The sequence below is a fragment of the Branchiostoma belcheri genome, unplaced genomic scaffold (genome assembly GCF_001625305.1).
Source record: "Branchiostoma belcheri isolate BF01 breed outbred unplaced genomic scaffold, Haploidv18h27 scaffold1, whole genome shotgun sequence".
Classification (NCBI taxonomy): domain Eukaryota; kingdom Metazoa; phylum Chordata; class Leptocardii; order Amphioxiformes; family Branchiostomatidae; genus Branchiostoma; species Branchiostoma belcheri.
In genome coordinates this window covers 7,112,865-7,131,507 of record NW_017802379.1, presented here as the reverse complement: position 1 = coordinate 7,131,507, position 18,643 = coordinate 7,112,865, and the positions used below count along the sequence as shown (strand labels likewise).

The following is an 18,643-nucleotide window of genomic DNA, read 5'->3' as shown; positions in this document are numbered from 1 at the left end:
TAATTTGAATACCGTCCTACCTTGGCGTTTATAGGGCTTCAAGTACGGAAGTGCACGTGTGCTAATGTCTTTATATGTTTCAATATTGGGACAAGTGCACAATAACGACACAAGGCCGGAACCTCCACAAGTATTCATTTCATACAAAATTCATATGATTATGTGCTTCCCTTAAAATATTGAATTAAAAAAAAATACTATTTTGTCATATTTACTGCTTCAAAAACAGCCGTATATTATGCAATTTCTGTAATGTCCAGTATATGGCCTACTTTCAGGGACAATTAGACAGACATGTAACAAGACTCCAACCTCCACAAGATATCATTTGATACACAATACATGTATGTACTACCCTACAAAGATTGGATTCAAATAACATCCTATTTTGTCAGTTATAGAGCTTCAAAAATAGCCAAAAATGATAATATTCCGCACATGTCCAAACTATGGCCTACTTTCAGGGACAATTACACAAGAACGAAACAAGACTCCAACCTCAACAAGATATCATTTGATACACAATACATGTATGTACTACCCTACAAAGATTGGATCAAAAAAACATCCTACTTTGTCAGTTATAGAGCTTCAAAGATAGACCAAAATATTAATTTTTAGCACAAGTCCAAAATATGGCATACTTTCTGTGACAATTACACAGCAACATAACATAACTCCAACCTCAACAAGATATAATTTGATACACAATACATGTATGTACTACCCTACAAAGATTGGATTCAAAAAAACATCCTACTTTGTCAGTTATAGAGCTTCAAAGTTAGCAAAAAATGAAAATTTCCGCACATGTCTAAACTATGGCCTACTTTCAGGGACAATTACACAACGACACAAGACTCCAACCTCATTAAGATATCATTTGATACACAATACATATATGTACTACCATACAAAAATTGGATTTAAAAAACATCCTACTTTGTCAGTTGTAAAGCTTCAAAGATAGCCCAAAATGATAATATTCCGCACATGTCCAAACTATGGCCTACTTTCAGGGATAATTACACAGCAACGACACAAGACTCCAACCTCCACAAGCATTCATTTGATAGACAATTAATAGGATTACTTATTGTCTATAGTAGTATTAGATTGCTGTTGTTGTATTGTATATATTGTATCTTAAATATGACAAAAATTTGTATTTTTCTTGAAATGTAAAATATGACCTACTTCCGAGGACAACCACGTGAGAACCAAACAATTGGCCAAACTTTACAAACATGCATTTTATAGCACATATGATTATGTATCTGTTATTACATTTTGAAAGAAAAAAAATCACCATCTTTGGAGTTACAGCGCTTCAAAGATGGGCAGAAATAGGGATATTTCAAAAGCCCCAAACACTGTATTGTCTTAGGGATGCCCAGACCCTTAAAACGGACCTCTTGAAAATTTTAAAGCTATTTTAGAATAGCAGATACGTTGGACATTTCAGCACAGTTTTTGTAGTTCCGATATATTCCAGCATTTGTTTGTAATCGCGTCCTAAACTTTGGCAATTTTCATGTTTCTGGCATGCCCAAATCAGGGAAAATGGCCCCAAAACATGTTTGGGCTGTTACCATGGCAACGATCGGTGTGGAGCAGAAAGAAAGCTATTTTGAGAGGTTGTGTGCCAAGTACTATCACTGTGCAAAATTTGAGCCAAATTGATTTTTTGACCCCTGCCACCATTGTTTGATCCTTACAGACATTTGCTCTTAAATCTTAGAGACTACATGTTATAGAATCGTTAAACCTTTATTGTTGCCGCTGACATATATTCTGTACGTAATTTGACGCATACATATATACTGTCGGTAGGATATCGATGACGTTATTCATACATGAATTTAGCTTTGTTAGATCTTTAGTCGTAGAAGACCATGCAAAAGTCCCTGTACTTTCTGTTGAGTCAATAACTAATCTCATATAACAGTTTGTCCCCACCTGCACGGCCAGACCAGTGTTGTGCTGGTTGCCGAAGCTGCCGTCCTGTCTCTGCTGTGTGCGGAGGTAGTTGACAGCCTCTCGGAACACTTTCTTGATCTCGTCCTTGTTGTGGCTGTGGAGGCGCTGTTTCTCCACACAGGACAGCGCCAGGATAGCCATCGCTGTTGCGTCTGAGAAACATGAAAGAGAAAACGAACATGTTCATGTTTTTCTTTGTGATACATATAGTCGTGAAGCAGAAGCAGTAGTGGTGAAGGATGCAGTTTTCGCCTGGAACTATCTGAAGATCAACTACAGGTAGCGTAAGCTGGGAATGGGAATGATACAAGATGAGAGAAAGATGAGAGTGGTATTAGAGACATGTGATCCTATCATGTTCTACAAAACTGTAACGTGTTTCGTGGCATACTCCAGCAAGGCATTTATACACTCCTATGGATGAAAGTCTTCAACAACACGTATCTGATCATTTGAAAGTTCATCTGTGATGGTATGTTTAGATACCTTTGATCCAGTTTTGACGTCACACTTCAGACAAGTCTCACTGGGTCAGTCTATTGAAGAAGATCAGAGTGACTGGTCGAAAGCTCTTTGTGTTGGTACAAAAGTTTTAACTTCAAACAACACGTAACGTCGTGTGGTCGATGTACTTACCGACACCGAACGGGTACCCGCCGTCCGCCTGCTGTCCCTTCGCCAGGTCCTTGATGAGTCTGGGTTTGACCGGAGCTCCTGCCCCGCAGATGGCCAGCACGCCCTGGCTGAACTGTCAATCAAAAGTAACATATAAGGGCTTAGCAATTACACTAGATTTCATCATAGTAATGCAATTTGCCTTACGGCTGTGGCATAAAGTAAAAGCAAAGATGAGGAACAGTAATGACAAGCATAAAGGCACAGCAAACAGGAATGCTATCCCATCAGTCCCTGCGGCCAACCCCATTCACCACTGCAGGCCAACGTTAACGTAATAGCATGGGGACACATTCGATGACTTCAGAAGAGAAATGAATTTAAGAATAAAGAAGCAAACAACAATTACCGCACCAGTAATTATAAGTATTTTAAATACTTTATGTCCGTTAGCTGACATTACAAAATTAATTTCGTGAGCAGCTAATCTAGCTTCCCGGACATTAAAACATAAAAAAAAACACAAGACATTCAAATTACATACAAATCATTACGGCTGATAACAAATCATTACGGCTAAGCACCTGGTAGAAGTTGTTGAACTCGGCGGTAGGGAAGTGGAACAGCGCCCGGTCTATGGCCTCCAGCAGGTTGTGTCCGTAGAAGTTCCGCGGGTTCTGACAGGTGGCGGTCAGCGCCAGGACGTAGTGAGACAGCTCACCTGTGGGCACGTCCTTCAGGTGGAACCCTCTCCTGAAGAAAACAGTTCGTACAACGTCTCAAAGATGTATTGTATAACATTTAGGACTATGTAAAAATTAGATTTTCCTGTCATTTCTTTATTACGTAAGTAAGTTGATTCAACCTTACTCCATTGTAAAGAAGTGTCATTCAGGAAGTGTAGGTGCCAAAATGTCAATTAGGATTGTGTTTAAAAGCTTGAAACACAGCTGTCAGCCATGTTTGTTTATATTCTAGTAGTTTCCGGTCGTTTTTGTTGTTTTAGCGCAAACCAATAAATGCCAGATTTTTTTTTCAAATAAAGCTTCAATTAACAAAAATGTTACATAAAGCCCTAACAAATATTCTTCCCCAAATAGCCATTTTACGAGTCATGTAGCTTTCAAAAACAAATGTAACTGAGTTATCGATCTATCACTCTAAATGTTTATTTTATTTCATATGAAATCTACCTGTGTGGACCTTATCCATGGCTATGAATACATTTGGTATATCTATGATAGATATGCCGAAGTCTTAGAGCTCCGCGAAGCTCCCTTGAACTCACATGGGACAAAATCCATATCAAAGTCATCGTTCATTGTTGCCAGTATTCTACCCGGACCTGAGCGCGCATACGATTTACTACAGAAATATGGCATGTCTGTTCATCTATGTCAGCCGCTTCACAGTCAGTTCCCCTGACACCAGTGCCACGACATTCGTGGTGAACACCGGTTCATTTTCCAATCCTCTGTCCTCCGGGCCGTGGCGGGGCCCACAACCCATGAAATAGCGTGAGCAGCGCCTTCTGATCCCGCGTTTGTTCAGTTAGATCTGATGCTTCATTATGTTAAATGAAGGGGATAGACCCCGGGACCCTTTCATAAAGTCCCAATCAATGTACGGCCCCCGCCTCGGCAGCGAGGTGTTATCAATCTCGTCCCGTCGCGCGGATTATTGACAGGTAGTTCCCGACCATATGGCGGTATGTCTCGGCTGCGTTTGTATTTATCAAGGCTTAATTGAACACCATGTCGTTTAAATGAGGTATCGACAGGTAGTGTTTGTCATGTACGGGGGCTGCCATGTGTGTAACATACATTTCATGTTGTGTACATTGCGCATATCGGAAGCCATCTGTCTTGTATGGTGGCACAGCATTTGTCGTGCACCCGCCATGTTTCCGACGTGTGGCATATGCAAAATCATAAATATGAAAATAAATACTATAAATAAATATCATCTAAAGACCAAAGGTACAAATTTAGACAGTTACCTTTCGCTTGTAACCTACTTCTTTCCCTACTTCTACTAAACAACTGAGACTCATAATGATTTTAGTTCTGTGTGCCATATTAATTTTGTCTGATATTCCTTGATCTTTAGACCTACATTTTTGAAGATAGGTTGATGTCATGTCATGGGTCAAAAGTTGCCAGCCTTACGTAGACACACTGTCTAGGCGAGGAGGGCCTTATGTAAAGATAATACCTCATAACTCGCAGGCGGAAAGTTTTTACAGCCGCCCTTATGTGACGATTGTTCCCCGAGGTATGGCCCTTTTACAACCGGAAAACCGTTGTGCATCACCATGGGTATTAACACGCCAGAATTTACACCCAAAGTTCAGGGCATTTTGTGTAGGCGTCAAACTTTCCGAGTTTGCAAGGTGAGTTCAGGTCAGGCAGCGGGTAATCTAGCAGATTACGGCGGGGCCAAGAAGTTAAACCCCTCCGCATACAGAGAAGGTCCCCTCGGTTGATTTTATCTCATCCAGCCAACCTTCACCCGATAGTCTGTGACTTCAACTTCATTACCGTGGTCACATTTGGGCAGGGTGCCAGCGGGGATCCTAAAAACGTCCTGACGCACTTACATCGGCGGCGGATCGATGGAAGGTCCACCTCAGTCATCCAAGGCTAATTTTGCCAATTTGACCCCAAGCATTGAATCTCCCGCTAGAGCAGATCCGGGCACTTGTGCGGGGGAGGGTACTACGGAATTATGGGAAGGTCAGGCGGCAGTAATGGCCGCCATCTTGACTGAATGTCACACCATATACCCTTTTTTCGCTCTGCTGTTAGGTCCTTTAACGTTAATTTTACATATGTAGAAAATAATGGTGAACCATCAACGTTTAGAGCAATAATACGGCTAAGATAACAAAATATCAAACAAATTTATCATGAAAAAAGTGACCTGCGTGTCGTATTTTCCATTGAAAATATTAAAGGTCAAACAACTAACCATAACTCTAGTATTCCCTTTTACCAAAAAGTACTTGCAGATGATTTGCATTTCCAACTTCCCTACTTCTCTTTTCAAAATGCATGCAAAAGATTAAGTGTATACCTTGATTCTTGACAGTTCGCCAAACCCGATAAAACCGAAGCCTGGTATGAACCGCCATGCTAAATCATACATGTAAACCAAAGCCCCAGGCCCCGTGTAGCCTGTAACCTCTAAATGCACAAGATAAACTGTATCCTTAGTTCTTGGCAGTTAGCCTAACCTGATAGAACCGAAGCCCGGTATGAGTTGTACTAAATCATACATGTAAACGAGAGCGCCACAGTACGGCAGATGGATAGCCTGACACACTCCACTCCGATAACCATATCGATAGCTTAGTTCTCCTTCCAAGAACAAATGAGAATCGATGTTCGGAGTAGATAAATTGTTATGAGCGTCGCAGCAGAAGCAGATAAGTCCAATACTAGTCTACCCTCGGGATGTTCGGAACGTTCGCGCAAAGACTGCACCGTGCGCACAGGCATACTATATGGTGTGTGTGCGTATGAAAGGGGGGGGGGGGAGCAAAATGTTTATAGGAAATCAGTACGTTACAATTATGTGTACACCCATGTACTTGTCATGACGTCAAGAAACAGAACAGGAATACCCTAGCGTTTCCTAGGTGTGTATCCATTTAAAGCTACATGCATGGATAAAATATAGTTCTAGAGAGGCAGACATTTGCTTGGCAGTAAATAAAGTTTATTTCAGTCCACCCCCCCCCGTTCAAAAATGGACTGTTTAATATAAACCTTTTTCATGTAGCTAGTGCTCTTCAATATCAATTGTTTCAATAACCCCATGTAGTCCCCAATGCCCATATAGTACTTTTCAGTAAAACATTCTCGAAACCCCATACAGGCCCACTCTACTTTCAGACCGACTTTCAGATCATTTGGCCCAAAAATGAAGAAATTGAATTCATTCAAAGAAATGACAGGAGAAGAAGGAGAAGGTGAAGAAGAAACGTGAGTAAAAACAATATTTCAATCCACACCTATGATATGGACTGAAATAATAATTGAAATGGACACCAGTTCCATCACCAAACCTGGCCTATGGCCACAGAAGTATATGAAACAGAAGACAAACTCAGCTTAATCAATAGCAGTAAGTCATTCTTTTTAAGAATTTGGTTGCCTTTCCGCCATTTTGTCCTTCTGGTTCATTAACGGTGTCTAAAGCTGAGTAGCAAAAACAAATCGACTAATTTGACGTCCCTCCCACCGACGTCCTTCAGCATTTAGCGTGATTAGATTTTCCAGCATGTTTCAATTGCACAAATGGACATGACAAGACCTTTGCCGAGCGGTTCGATACCTTCTCCCGTCGACCTGTCTGCACGAAAACTGAAGAAAAGATCAATGAAATGTCCAAACTAGAAACCAGACTTCAAGGAGAGTTCAAGGACCGAAAAAAGTGTATAGGTCCAGATCTGTCAAAAAGAATATCACGTTTTCCTGGCAACCAACTCACAACTCTTATAACTATAAGATCCGTCCTAGAACTAGAACATCCGTCCAAACTTTAAGTATTATCATAGCTACATGTATAAGGAAACAAGCTTAGAGTGTGAAAAAATCTTTTCTTGCGTACCTATCAACTTAGTAACCTCCAAGTAAAGGTTTACGCTTCAGCTTATTTTTGGCGTTTTAATCGGGCTTTTATATCTTTTTACGCCTTCGAGTTGTAAATGGTAACTGCCTGGCTTAATACGGCCTAGCCAATTTGATACTGTCTTCGCAGCCAACGAAAGATCTGCTTGGAGATTATCTGCCTATATAGCTATGTTTTTTTATTCCAAAAGGTAATCGCCAGACATGGTGTCTACACACTCAAGTTTTTTCAACTTATATCAATGCTGCCACCAACACAGGGGACAAATACGCGACAGGATAATACTCATTTCAACCTGTGCGAAGTGAGGAAAGTCGTGTAAAGTGCCTTTCCCAAGGGCACAAGATCGGTGGCATCTCTTCGTTGCGAGTCGAGCACTATGCCGCTACGCCACACGATCCCACAATCCTTGGCCGTCGTTAAAGGGGGTGGGGGTGGGGTGGCAGTTGACATGACGATGAAGATTTGCCTCTCTTAAAGTTATTATCAAAGAGATTATCAAAGACAGTCTTTCCTACTGATAGTTGGCCCAAAATAGATTTACGTTCAAATTTCCCCTGTGTCCTGACTCTATACTTTAAATCAAGCTTATGTTAGGCAATTCCTGTCGTGTGCATCACAAAACGGCGAACCAGTGCGACACTAGTGACATGTCGATTGGCAGAATCTTGTTATTGCTGTGACAAGGAGACGGCGTTATCATGTACCAGCGACAGCGCAATGACGATTTATGTGGCTGGTGGTCACAGGTTGGCTTATCTTGTCTGTGTATCGTCTGCAGGCACATTATATGCGTTCTTGGCCGTTAACTTTGAATTGTGTTCTTGCTAGTCCTGTAGTTAGTCTCCCTTGCAGCATCCAAAAGAACCTGAATACCACCTCGGTTACAGGTACATGTTAGCTTATTTGTACTATACAAATTAACAGCACCAAAACTTAATCACACGATATTGCAGTTTAGAAATTACGACTGATAAGATAACATCACTCACTTGCTCCTAGGTAACATTCTTTGAGATGTAGACTCTTTACCCAAGTCACTGTAAGTAAAATATGCCATTTTCAATTTACCTGGAAGTAAGAAGTGCTATTTCCATTCTTAGCCTTCGGACAAGAGTAAGCTCTTATTATAAGTCTATGAGGAGATTCTCCGAAGAGGCCTAGAAAAATTGAGAAACGTAGCCCACCCTATAGCTAGTACACACTTTGGGCATTACCATAAAATCATACCTTTATGACATTATGTCTCCTGATTATTTCAAGGTATGATGTGGTAAGGTCCAGGTGGGATAAAGTGGTTCTATATATATAAACCTTACTTGTACATGTGCACACGAACTCTTAATGTGATGAGTTGGAGTGCGGTGGGCTCGTTGAAACTGCAGATCAGCAGAATCCGGTCCCCCGTAGGTCGATATACCGTAGCCTTGTAACCGGTAACCTAGTCCCGGGGTGCGGGGGTTGGGATATTAACCCACAGGGAGACGAACTGCTGTGCCAAATCAATAAGCATAGACTTGGCATGAAATCAGCACTGTAAATATATTGTACCAGTCTGTCTTTTGTAGATTTGTCTGACATGAAATCTTAACTTGCATTGTTTGTAAATATCTATAGCCACCTATATTATACAACTGCGTCTATTTTAAAACGACAATATTTTAGCCACTGCAACTGTTTATCAAATTGAGATTTTTTAGTACATGTAAATCAGATTTTAATTCAGTGACATTCACACTGCGAAAGCGAATAAAGTCATCTGGTATCTTTTATCTTGTATCTTGTATATATAACGTCTGATTCTATAATAAGTATGTACAGAAGGTGAAGGTTGTATAACGCTGACACTGTCGCAGCTTTTAGATGTACGTTTGCCAGAAGTGACTCCATAACAACTATTTATAGCAGTGATACAGACGCGAGTTTGTAGCCGTTGGCGTTTTTGCTACTTTATAGCGTCGGTGAGGACTGCAATGCTGCTGCAACTTGTCAAGTAACAGGGGTTTTTATAGGTTTGAAGCGGCACAGTAGTCATAGATCTTTTCTTTTTCTATTTTCATATTTTTGGTAGAGGCCATTCACAGTGCTAGTACAGACAGTATAAGGCGCTGGTATCGATAAGTTAAAAATGATGAAGGTATCACCGAACGCCTACGGCACAGTGTATTTTAGCACAAGTTTAAAACTTATTTACACATTTTAAGTACTTCTAATCAGTTGTGATTGTTTAAAGGAGTACTAACCTCCAGAAGAAGGTGCTATATTTCGACAGGCATTTATTTTTGGAAGTGAAAAATGCATATTATTTTACAGTATACAATTAAATGCCCATTTTGCGCGCAAGTCTTAAAACGCATCGAATCCAGGACAAACTCTCGAAATACCCTCAAAACTATCCCAGAATACACCACGCTACCCCATTGGTGTCTATGTTTTAAACAAAAAGTTACGTTACAGACCTCATTTCGGGGGCGATAAGAAAATTTCGTACCGTTTTGTGTTCTTTGGTATCATGCCAACCATTGCCCTTCTTGGTGTCCTTATCGCCCCTCATTTATGCCGCAAATAATGACGATGAAAAAAACGGCGTAATCTATTTATCCTTTCCATAAGTGGCGTAATCTAATTATCTGTTCAATTAATACTTACATGCAAATAAGTTGAGAAAATCAAAACACGCAGGATGAAACTAGCGCCCACTGCCAGACATCCTGATATTATAGTATTCAAGCCACATGTCAAGCAAAGTAAAGCAAGTAATTTCTCAATAATCAGCTTTTTAGTGTGCTTGTCTCCTACCATTTTTGCCGAAAAATGTTTATGTTGACTTCAAGTGTATGAGTATTGCGTATGCCGGAGTTCCCGGATGTATCGATTGTGGTTCAGCATGGGGAAAATTGATATTGATATCACTTTACAAACATGCGCCGTGCAAGTCGTACAAGCGAAATTATGTAAAAAGTCGGCTAGTTATGTATTCATTGCAGCATGGTGTATCGGAAAATAGCACTTCCTTCTGGAGGTTAGTACTCCTTTAATGTGATGAAGGAATAAGGCGTTGGTAGCGAGTATGAAATTTTTAACTGAAGAGTAGGAAGCTGCAGCTGCCAGGGCCTTCCACAGTATTGCAATGTTGGTAATTTAAATAAATAAAATAAAGAGTAAGAAAGTTGTTGGTGTGAATGAACGTCTACAACACAGGGTAGTTTAGCACACTAAACAAAAGCTCGTTTAAGTACTTCTATTCAGTTGTAATGGTTCAATCTGATCAAGGTTTTCGATTGTTACAAAAGAGACTGTTTTATTGACTCAAGCGGCTCACCTCAAAGCCCACCTTAAAGCATTTGATAGACGGAACGAAAACGTCTTAAGTCCTTACACGAAGATAGAATAGCAGAAATCCAGTTACATTTACAGTCATCGATTTCTCATAGTGTACTAACTAAGAACGATGAACTACAAAAGGCCCAAGGTAAACTCCTTAACCATAGTAGACAAAGTAAACACAACAATGTTCACTGTGAAGCAAGAAAGGACAGTCCTAAAAGGATTCATCTACAGGCCCATATATCTTCTGATCAGGCCCGCTGTGTAGCGGCAGGCGGCCTTAACTTGGTTAACTCACCGTACCGATAACAAGGGAACGTGGATCGATAGAGCATGGGGTCTGGGAAAGTCATACCAAGCCAATTACAAACTGCTTACGACTGTATTAAAAGTTTTGCCCGCAAGCTAGCCAACGGGTAGTGCTGTGTCATCATGAACTAGAGAAGACAAGATGAAAAGTTTGACACTCATGTACCACCCTGAAGTAAAAAAAATAGCAAGTAAAAAAATCCCCTGAAGGGCTACCCAAATGTTTAATTTCGTTCGTAGGTTCAATAGAAGTTATAGATATACTTTTAGAAATCTCAAGCAAACTCTTAGGGTATTCATGGCCCAAAAGTAAAATCTAAATTCTTTCCTAGCTGGGTGGATAGACGTGAATTATAGTAACGTAAAGGAATAAGTGTAGGGTTTCAAACGAGACTTAGATAGTCATCATGTTTTGTGAATTTCCCTTTGTTCCGTCCAAATAGATTCCGTCAAGGTATTGTCGGCTGGTCTGATGTGTATACACCAGGACAGGCACAGATCCATCTTGCTTTCATTGTGAATGTCGGGGTTAATGGAAAAGGCATGACCCGTACAAAACTGCCTGCACTCTATATCCTCTCCACTGCTCCATTAGGTCACGCGAGATTACACCCCAACTCACGCGAGATTACACCCTTAGCTCACGCGAGATTGCCCCCTAATTCACGCGAGATTACACCCAAGCTCGCGCGAGATTGCACACAGAATCAAATGACATGTCAGCCAAGAAAGGTGTTTTCCAATGTGGCGACATGAAATGCATATAACCGTGTATTACCTGAAGATTCCAAAAAGTTAGCATGTTATTCAACTATTTTTGTAACTTTTAACATAACACGACTGCTTCACACTCAAAGGGCATAGGCTGAATGCCACCGTCACGTCGTATATTCTATAAAAACAGATTTGGGAGTGCCAAGTGCTTATTGGCATCACGCCTGTGCGTATGAGTAGCAATTGCCACACTTAATTCTATTAGTATCGAAGAATTAGCGGTGAGAGGGACTTTATAATTGCCTTTCACGAGTGAGTCAGAGGTGTTACACTGTAACAGTGTTCTGGTTTTGGTGTCAGGTGGAACCTTTATTGATTTATATATTCATGGCTTGTAGTTAACCAAGATGTATATTTTAAAGGCTTGAAATTGACCCTAGTTTGAGAGGTAGCCTAGGGGTCACTTAAGGTAAGAGTACAATAGGTTAATAAACGATAATATTGACATATTAGTAATTATAACGTAAGATGTTCATGTTAATTCACTAATGACCATGTAACATGTATGGCTGTACTGTGATCTTTTGATTCGCTGTTGTTACCAGTTGTGGATATAGTTCAATTATGATAGATGTTGAAGCTAAACCGGTAGCTGTTTTTCATTAGATTCTCGTTAATGTATGGTTTGAAATACGCACATCAATTGTAGCTGTAGCAATATAAATATGTACACCATTAGTTCATACACAAAATATATAATGTAAAAGCATCTGTATCTGTATAGCCGGTATAACCGCCTTTCGGCGTAACACACCAGCTTCTATATTGAGATATCTCATTAGGATCAAACAGCAATATGTGGGGATTACGTTTAGATTATTTTCTCATTACAGAAAGTGGTACATCATGTAGCTTTAATCCCCTGATCACGGATGAACGATCGGCTTAACACAATTAGGCGCTGTCACAAGACTCGTGACGCCTCATTATACAATAAACCTACTAGACCTAGTACGCTCAGTTGTAACACTGGACAGATACAGCATCTATCTATACACTGTGTTTGTATATAAATATCTGGAAAGTAATGTATTGGTGGTCGATATGTCACAGAAAGTCAACTGGTGAAAAAATGCCGATTTTAGGGCTTGAAAACTAATTTTTTCAATATCCTAGTCACCATATCTACATACTAAGTTGAAACAACACTGTCCCAATGCATATCGACATTCATGGAGCTCAAATGCTGATTTTTGTAAATGAAAACGGTTACTGGTGAAATCCTGGGCTGATTTTGGTGTACCACCCAGAAAATAAAGGACTCATCTTAGGGCTCGTTTCTGCACTGTTTTAAATGCCCAAAGCATGAAATACTGGTGCAAATGTGCTATTGTGGGGCAGTATGTGTCAATATCATACAGATTGCCTTTATTCAGAATATTCCAGTTTTGCCACCCTAAAATTACATTGGATACCTTTAGAATTACGATAATACAGATACATTCGTACAGTGGTCATCACGCCAACTTGCCAGAGTACATTACAAAGAATTAGAGATTGAAAAGTAAGAATACATGTATTTGTTGATAACAACTCGACTATGTTTTGATGCGCTTATTTACCCTCCCTCCTCTGGTACAAAATTGAAGTGGACAGACGCTCGCAGAAGTTCTGCAAGAAGTAATTGCAGAGCCAATAGAGGTCAGGGAAATGTCAAAGCATTCAACCACACTAACGGCCACCCATCTGAATTATGGAAACACTCACTGGGATACTTGTACAGGGTCAAGCCCGGTCCTCGACATCATAGATTTCCGAGTGCGTCGGAGCTTAATGCCGTTCACTGGACTTCCTGGCAAGCCTCGTAGAGATGGTCAGCCAGATCGAAGAGGCACACCCCCAACATGAAATATTTAGGATACATTTTTGGCACGTAGAGGTGTCTTTGAGAACAAGATAAAAGTTACTCTTCCTTTTGAGGCCTAGTAGAAACACAGAAAGCCCATCAACAGATTCCTTTCATTTGATTAGATAGAACCGTGTTTGGGAGTTAAACAGCTTCAGATCCATATTTGCTTGGGTTGGCGATTGCATAGGAGAAACTGTGCAATGATACATACATACTGTGGCTACGTGTGAAATTAGACCTCAAGATGCCTTCATCCCTGCTGCGATGTTATCCAGGCTGTTAAAGGTGGTCGTATTGAAGTATGTCATACATAGATAGTGGATATTAGACTAATGTCCACTCTTTTCTTGATGGAAGTTTTATGTCTCCTTTTCAATTCCCTTTGGTATTAACGCTAAGAGTTCCACCGCACTGCCGCTAACCCAAGCAAATACGGATCTGAAGCTATTTCGTTACTAAACACGGTTCTATTTAACCGGCTGAAAGGAATCCGTTGATGGGCTTTCTCTGTTTCTCCTATGCCCCAACGGGAAGAGTAGCTCTTATCTTGTTCTCAAAGATGCCACAGTGAAACTTTGCACACACTTCTACGAGCCAATAAGGTATCCTAAATATTTCATGTTGGGGTGCGCCTCTTCGATCTAGCCGACCATCTCTACGAGGCTTGTCAGGAAGTCCAGTGAACGGTATCAAAGGCATCATAGCCTATGCAATTGCTAACCCAGGCAAATACGGATCTGAAGCTGTTTAGCTACTAAACACGGTTCTATCTAACCTACTGAAAGGAACCCGTTGATGGGCTTTCTGTGTTTCTGCTGGACCGACCCCAAAGGGAAGAGTAGCTCTTATCTGGTTCTCCAAGATGCCACAGTGAAACTGTGCTCACTTATACGAGCCAAAAAAGGTATCCTAAATATTTCATGTTGGGGGTGCGCCTCTTCGATCTGGCTGACCATCTCGACGGGGCTTGTCAGGAAGTCCAGTGAACGGTATCAAAAGTCATCCTATTCATACTATTGTGTTGTGTGTACTCATCACATGAATGCGACTCTATGGCCAGTATGAAGGCTAAAATGTTCTACCATTGACCATGGTATGTAGCTCCTCCTATCTTGTACATGCATTCTCAGGGGAGATAACAAATACAGTATTCGACTAAGGAAATACACTAAAGAATGTTTAAATCTTAGAGATTACATGTTAGAGAATAGTGTTGCCGCTGACATATATTCTGCACGTAGTTTGCCGCATACAGGCATTCTGTACGTAGGATGACGTTTTTCATACATGTATTTAGCTTTGTTAGATCTTTAGTTGTAGAAGACCATACAAAAGTCCCTGTACGTTTTGTTCAGTCAATAAAGAATCATTTTTATAATCTAGACTAACATTCGTTCCCCATGCATCTCACCCATTCAAGAGGGCCCCACCATCGGCCGGTTCCAGGCTAAGCCTGTCAATCCACACAACGACTATCCTCAACGGCGATGCTAATATTCCTGCTAACATGTGTTCGTAACACGGTTCAGTAGTGAACATTTCTCTCAACGGCTGTTTAGCTAGTATTCTTTTCCCTCACTGGCCACCAGTGAGTTCCAGGCTAAACGTATTCAGTATCGCCTTTCCCCACTGCCTGTTATAGGCTAATGGCTTTCTCCCAACCGTGAGTGCATTTAAATTAATAAAGTTGTGAGTGCATTAACCGATAGGTGAAAGGTTAACAGAAAAGATATTAGGAGGACAGGACTTACGCCGCTGTCCGTATCGATCCTGCGGGTAAATTGATATCGGCTCACCGAAAACAATGCCAGGCTAAGCCGCTGTCTGGGTGAATGTTGGCTCCCTATGGCGGAGTTATTCCAAGGATAACGGGGCCGCCGTGCCAAATTATCGGCACAAAAGCGGCCAACAATAGATGACTACAGTTCACCACCATGGCTCAAACTTTGAGTGCTCATTTTTTACAGAATACGCGAGGGCGTATTAAACTTTTTTTTTGCTTTGAAGGGAACGAAAATTATTGATGTTCAGGTCAAATTGCCGAAAGTCACTAAAGGAATGACGATTCTTGTACAATGTTTTGTGACCCTCAAGCTTGACCCTTTTGACAAAGTTGTTTGTCAAAGATGATGAAAGTAAACTGAAGTATTCTGTAGTCTCCAACACGAGACATTGCTGCACTCCTCTGAGGTTGAAGTAAAAGCAAAAAAATACAGCCTGTATTCTGGACCCTTTGTTTTGATACAGCAGCTTCTTATAGTATTTGTTCGTTCATTCGTTTGTTTGGTTCAGCACAATAACTGTGTGATGAAGTTTTAGGTGATGAAGGTTCAGTATTTCATTTTTGCCGGCAAATGTATATGGATCCAAACATAAACTCTAACGTTAGTAAACGTAACTAAGCTCCTATTATGAAACCAAAAAAACTCCCTGCAGGAAATATCGGAACAGATTAAAAGTGACATCCCCAGTAACGAGCAGGAAATGAAGTCCTAATTGAATCCCGAGCTGAATTCTAAGACGCCGTTATTGTCATTCTGGCTGCCCGGGGTAACAATGCGTACTGACCGCGTGCCTGCCCGCATCGATCCGATACTACTGACCCACTTTTTACGAGACGGGGTCGTCACATATCAGCAATATTTGATTGCTTCAAAACGACATTCATACGTCTTGCTTTCACACTTTACCTGATAAGAATACCTTTAAATTATTTCCTTCAACACCTGGGTCTTCTTTAATTGATTTAACCTTTTTAACATCAATGTTGAACGTGCAATATAAAAATTTAGGTCAGAACTGTCCTCGAATACTGAGAAAGAACAACACATCATGTTGATCAGCGAAGTTCTTTTGTTCTAAAGTTTCATCACATGAGACGATCTTGTTTTTTCCAGTCCAGATGAGTTATGACTGGTTCAAACCAGCCGTCAGCTCCCGGCAAGATGATGAAGAACCGCCTACACCCCATAATGTCAGCGTCACAACCACTTTAGAAAGAACTGGAGCAATCAGTGGACCGACAGATCTGTGTTGTAAATGTACCTGTAGCTTTTTCCTCGCAGGTGTGTTTAACACCTGACTGAAAACGCCACCTTTGCATATCAAAGCCTTATGGTATGTCAAACCTTGGTAAAACACAAAGAACTCGGCCCTTGCCTTCCCTTGTAATTTGTAACTCTGTCTCTTGTATTTCTTATCTAAGAATTCTCTGGTTGATGCATTGTCAGTGGTTATCTCTGATACGAGTTTGGCGCATGGACTGCTTCTGGGCTTGATCTCATATCTCCAGATTTCAAAAAGCAAAAGCGACCCGGGTCCTGAATATACCTCCACACTGACATCGACCAATAGGTGAGTAAATTCTTATTTTTACTTCACACTACACTGTTTTATTAGCACTACACAAAAACACAAGTTACAACGTATTTTGTTAGGTAGCATACACACAAAACAACAATATTCAAGTGATTTTTACAGTGTCACACTGCACTACATGTGTAAACTGTTCCCTTCCGAGAGAAACCAAGCAGAAGTAGAACGTCCAAAACAGACGGAGTCTTTAAATCCAAAACAACAATATATTCAAGTGATTTGACGTATAGAGTGTCACACTGCCTTACAGTACACTCTTCCTAGAAATACCAAGCAGAAGTAGAACGTCCATAAAGCAGGCTGATTTCGCTGTTCTTCTACTCCCAAAGCAATCAGAGTATTAAAGTAGTTCCGTTTTCATGGCCGATATGCTACCTGGCCTCGGGCCTTCACATCTGACCTACTTACGGGTGGGAGGTTATATGATTAATGACTACTTTTATTGCCTCCGGTCTTCATACATGCCTTTCAGAATATCTCGGGATCAGGCATGGCCTCTACATGGTAGTCTTAAGCGAGAGGAATGAGTGTACGAAAATGTTTCAGATCACATTGATGTCATACATCTTGCTGACCGGTACTTTCTGTATTGAGGTCACTCGCTTTTAGAAAATCGATGCAATCACAAAAAAAGTTTTTAACTGTAAAGTGGATCTGATATGAAGAATGGAAATCGATAAATAAGATCAGCACAAGCATAATTGCAATCATCTTGTCGGAAGTTCAAACCCTATATGTTTTACGCATTTTGGGATACACTTCAATTGGGAAAAGTTCGTGATACACAGACTAACTTTGAGATGATATTTCTCCTTTTTCTGAGCGAACGTTTTCTGTTAACCCTGCTGCGCGAACCCATGTTACTGCCCTTGGGATGGGATTACAAATAGGCTAAGTGGTTTACAAATAAAGCAATATGTCTTGTACCAGCACATGGCCAGGGGCCCTGGCTTTGCATTATTAAAGACGTAAATATCTGCTGAGAGCGTGGAGTGCTGACATTTTCAATACCTACAAGTCTCTTATACATGTAATTTGGCTAACATTCACATGGTAGTGAACGCTTTTAAAAGGTGGGCTCGGTACATTTAGCGAATGCAGGTCAAAAAAATTTGGGTGTAAATGGCAAGATGGTCTTGTGGTTAGGGTTGTTGACTCAGAATCAGAAGGTTCTGGGTTCGAATCCCTGGCAGACCCCATTCTTGTGTCCTTTGCAAAGGCACTGGACACCTATTTCCTTATTTGACTCAGGTGTAAATGAGTACCAAACTTCGGTCCTCTCGGATAGGACGTAAAGCCGGAGGTCCTGTGTTTAAGGAGAGCCACGCCTTGAGCACGTTAAAATATCACCATATTTATCGAAAAGAGCAGGGGTTCTTCCCAGTGTGAGTGTTTCAAACCTTACAGTCTTGTCTCAGGTTTGACATCTTTGAAAAGGTGATAGCTACCTGTTATGTAAATCTATGTCAATTAAGTCAATTTTATCTTAAATTATGTCAGCCACGGAATAATATACCCTCCCCCTAGAAACCACAACAATTAAAACGTACCGTGCTAAGGCATAAACAGAGAACCTGAACAATCGTAGAATTTCCATCTAAGGCCATGTTGATTTGATTATATAGATGACATCCTCCGGGAGCCCCAAAACTGATGCGCGCGTGCGAATAAAAAAAAAAGTTTTGCAAAAAAAAAAGTTCTTTTCATTATGAAATCTACATGGTCATGAGGGTTGAGCAATGGCACAGAATATGGTTTGGCGAATAATCTAGTCTTCAT

The 18,643-nt window shown here is 40.7% G+C and overlaps 1 protein-coding gene across 2 annotated transcripts in view; it reads right to left on the bottom strand.

Annotated features, from left to right (window-relative positions):
* LOC109462842 (uncharacterized protein CG3556-like) overlaps positions 1-18,643 on the bottom strand; it is a 71,979-nt gene that overhangs the window by 4,737 nt on the left and 48,599 nt on the right. For both annotated transcript variants that reach the window (XM_019759481.1, XM_019759488.1), the window contains exons 3-5: positions 3,180-3,348; positions 2,617-2,728; positions 1,960-2,132 (exon numbers count right to left, since the gene is read on the bottom strand). In XM_019759481.1, the coding sequence (XP_019615040.1) occupies positions 1,960-2,132; positions 2,617-2,728; positions 3,180-3,348 (454 nt within the window). The remainder of the gene's footprint in view (positions 1-1,959; positions 2,133-2,616; positions 2,729-3,179; positions 3,349-18,643) is intronic.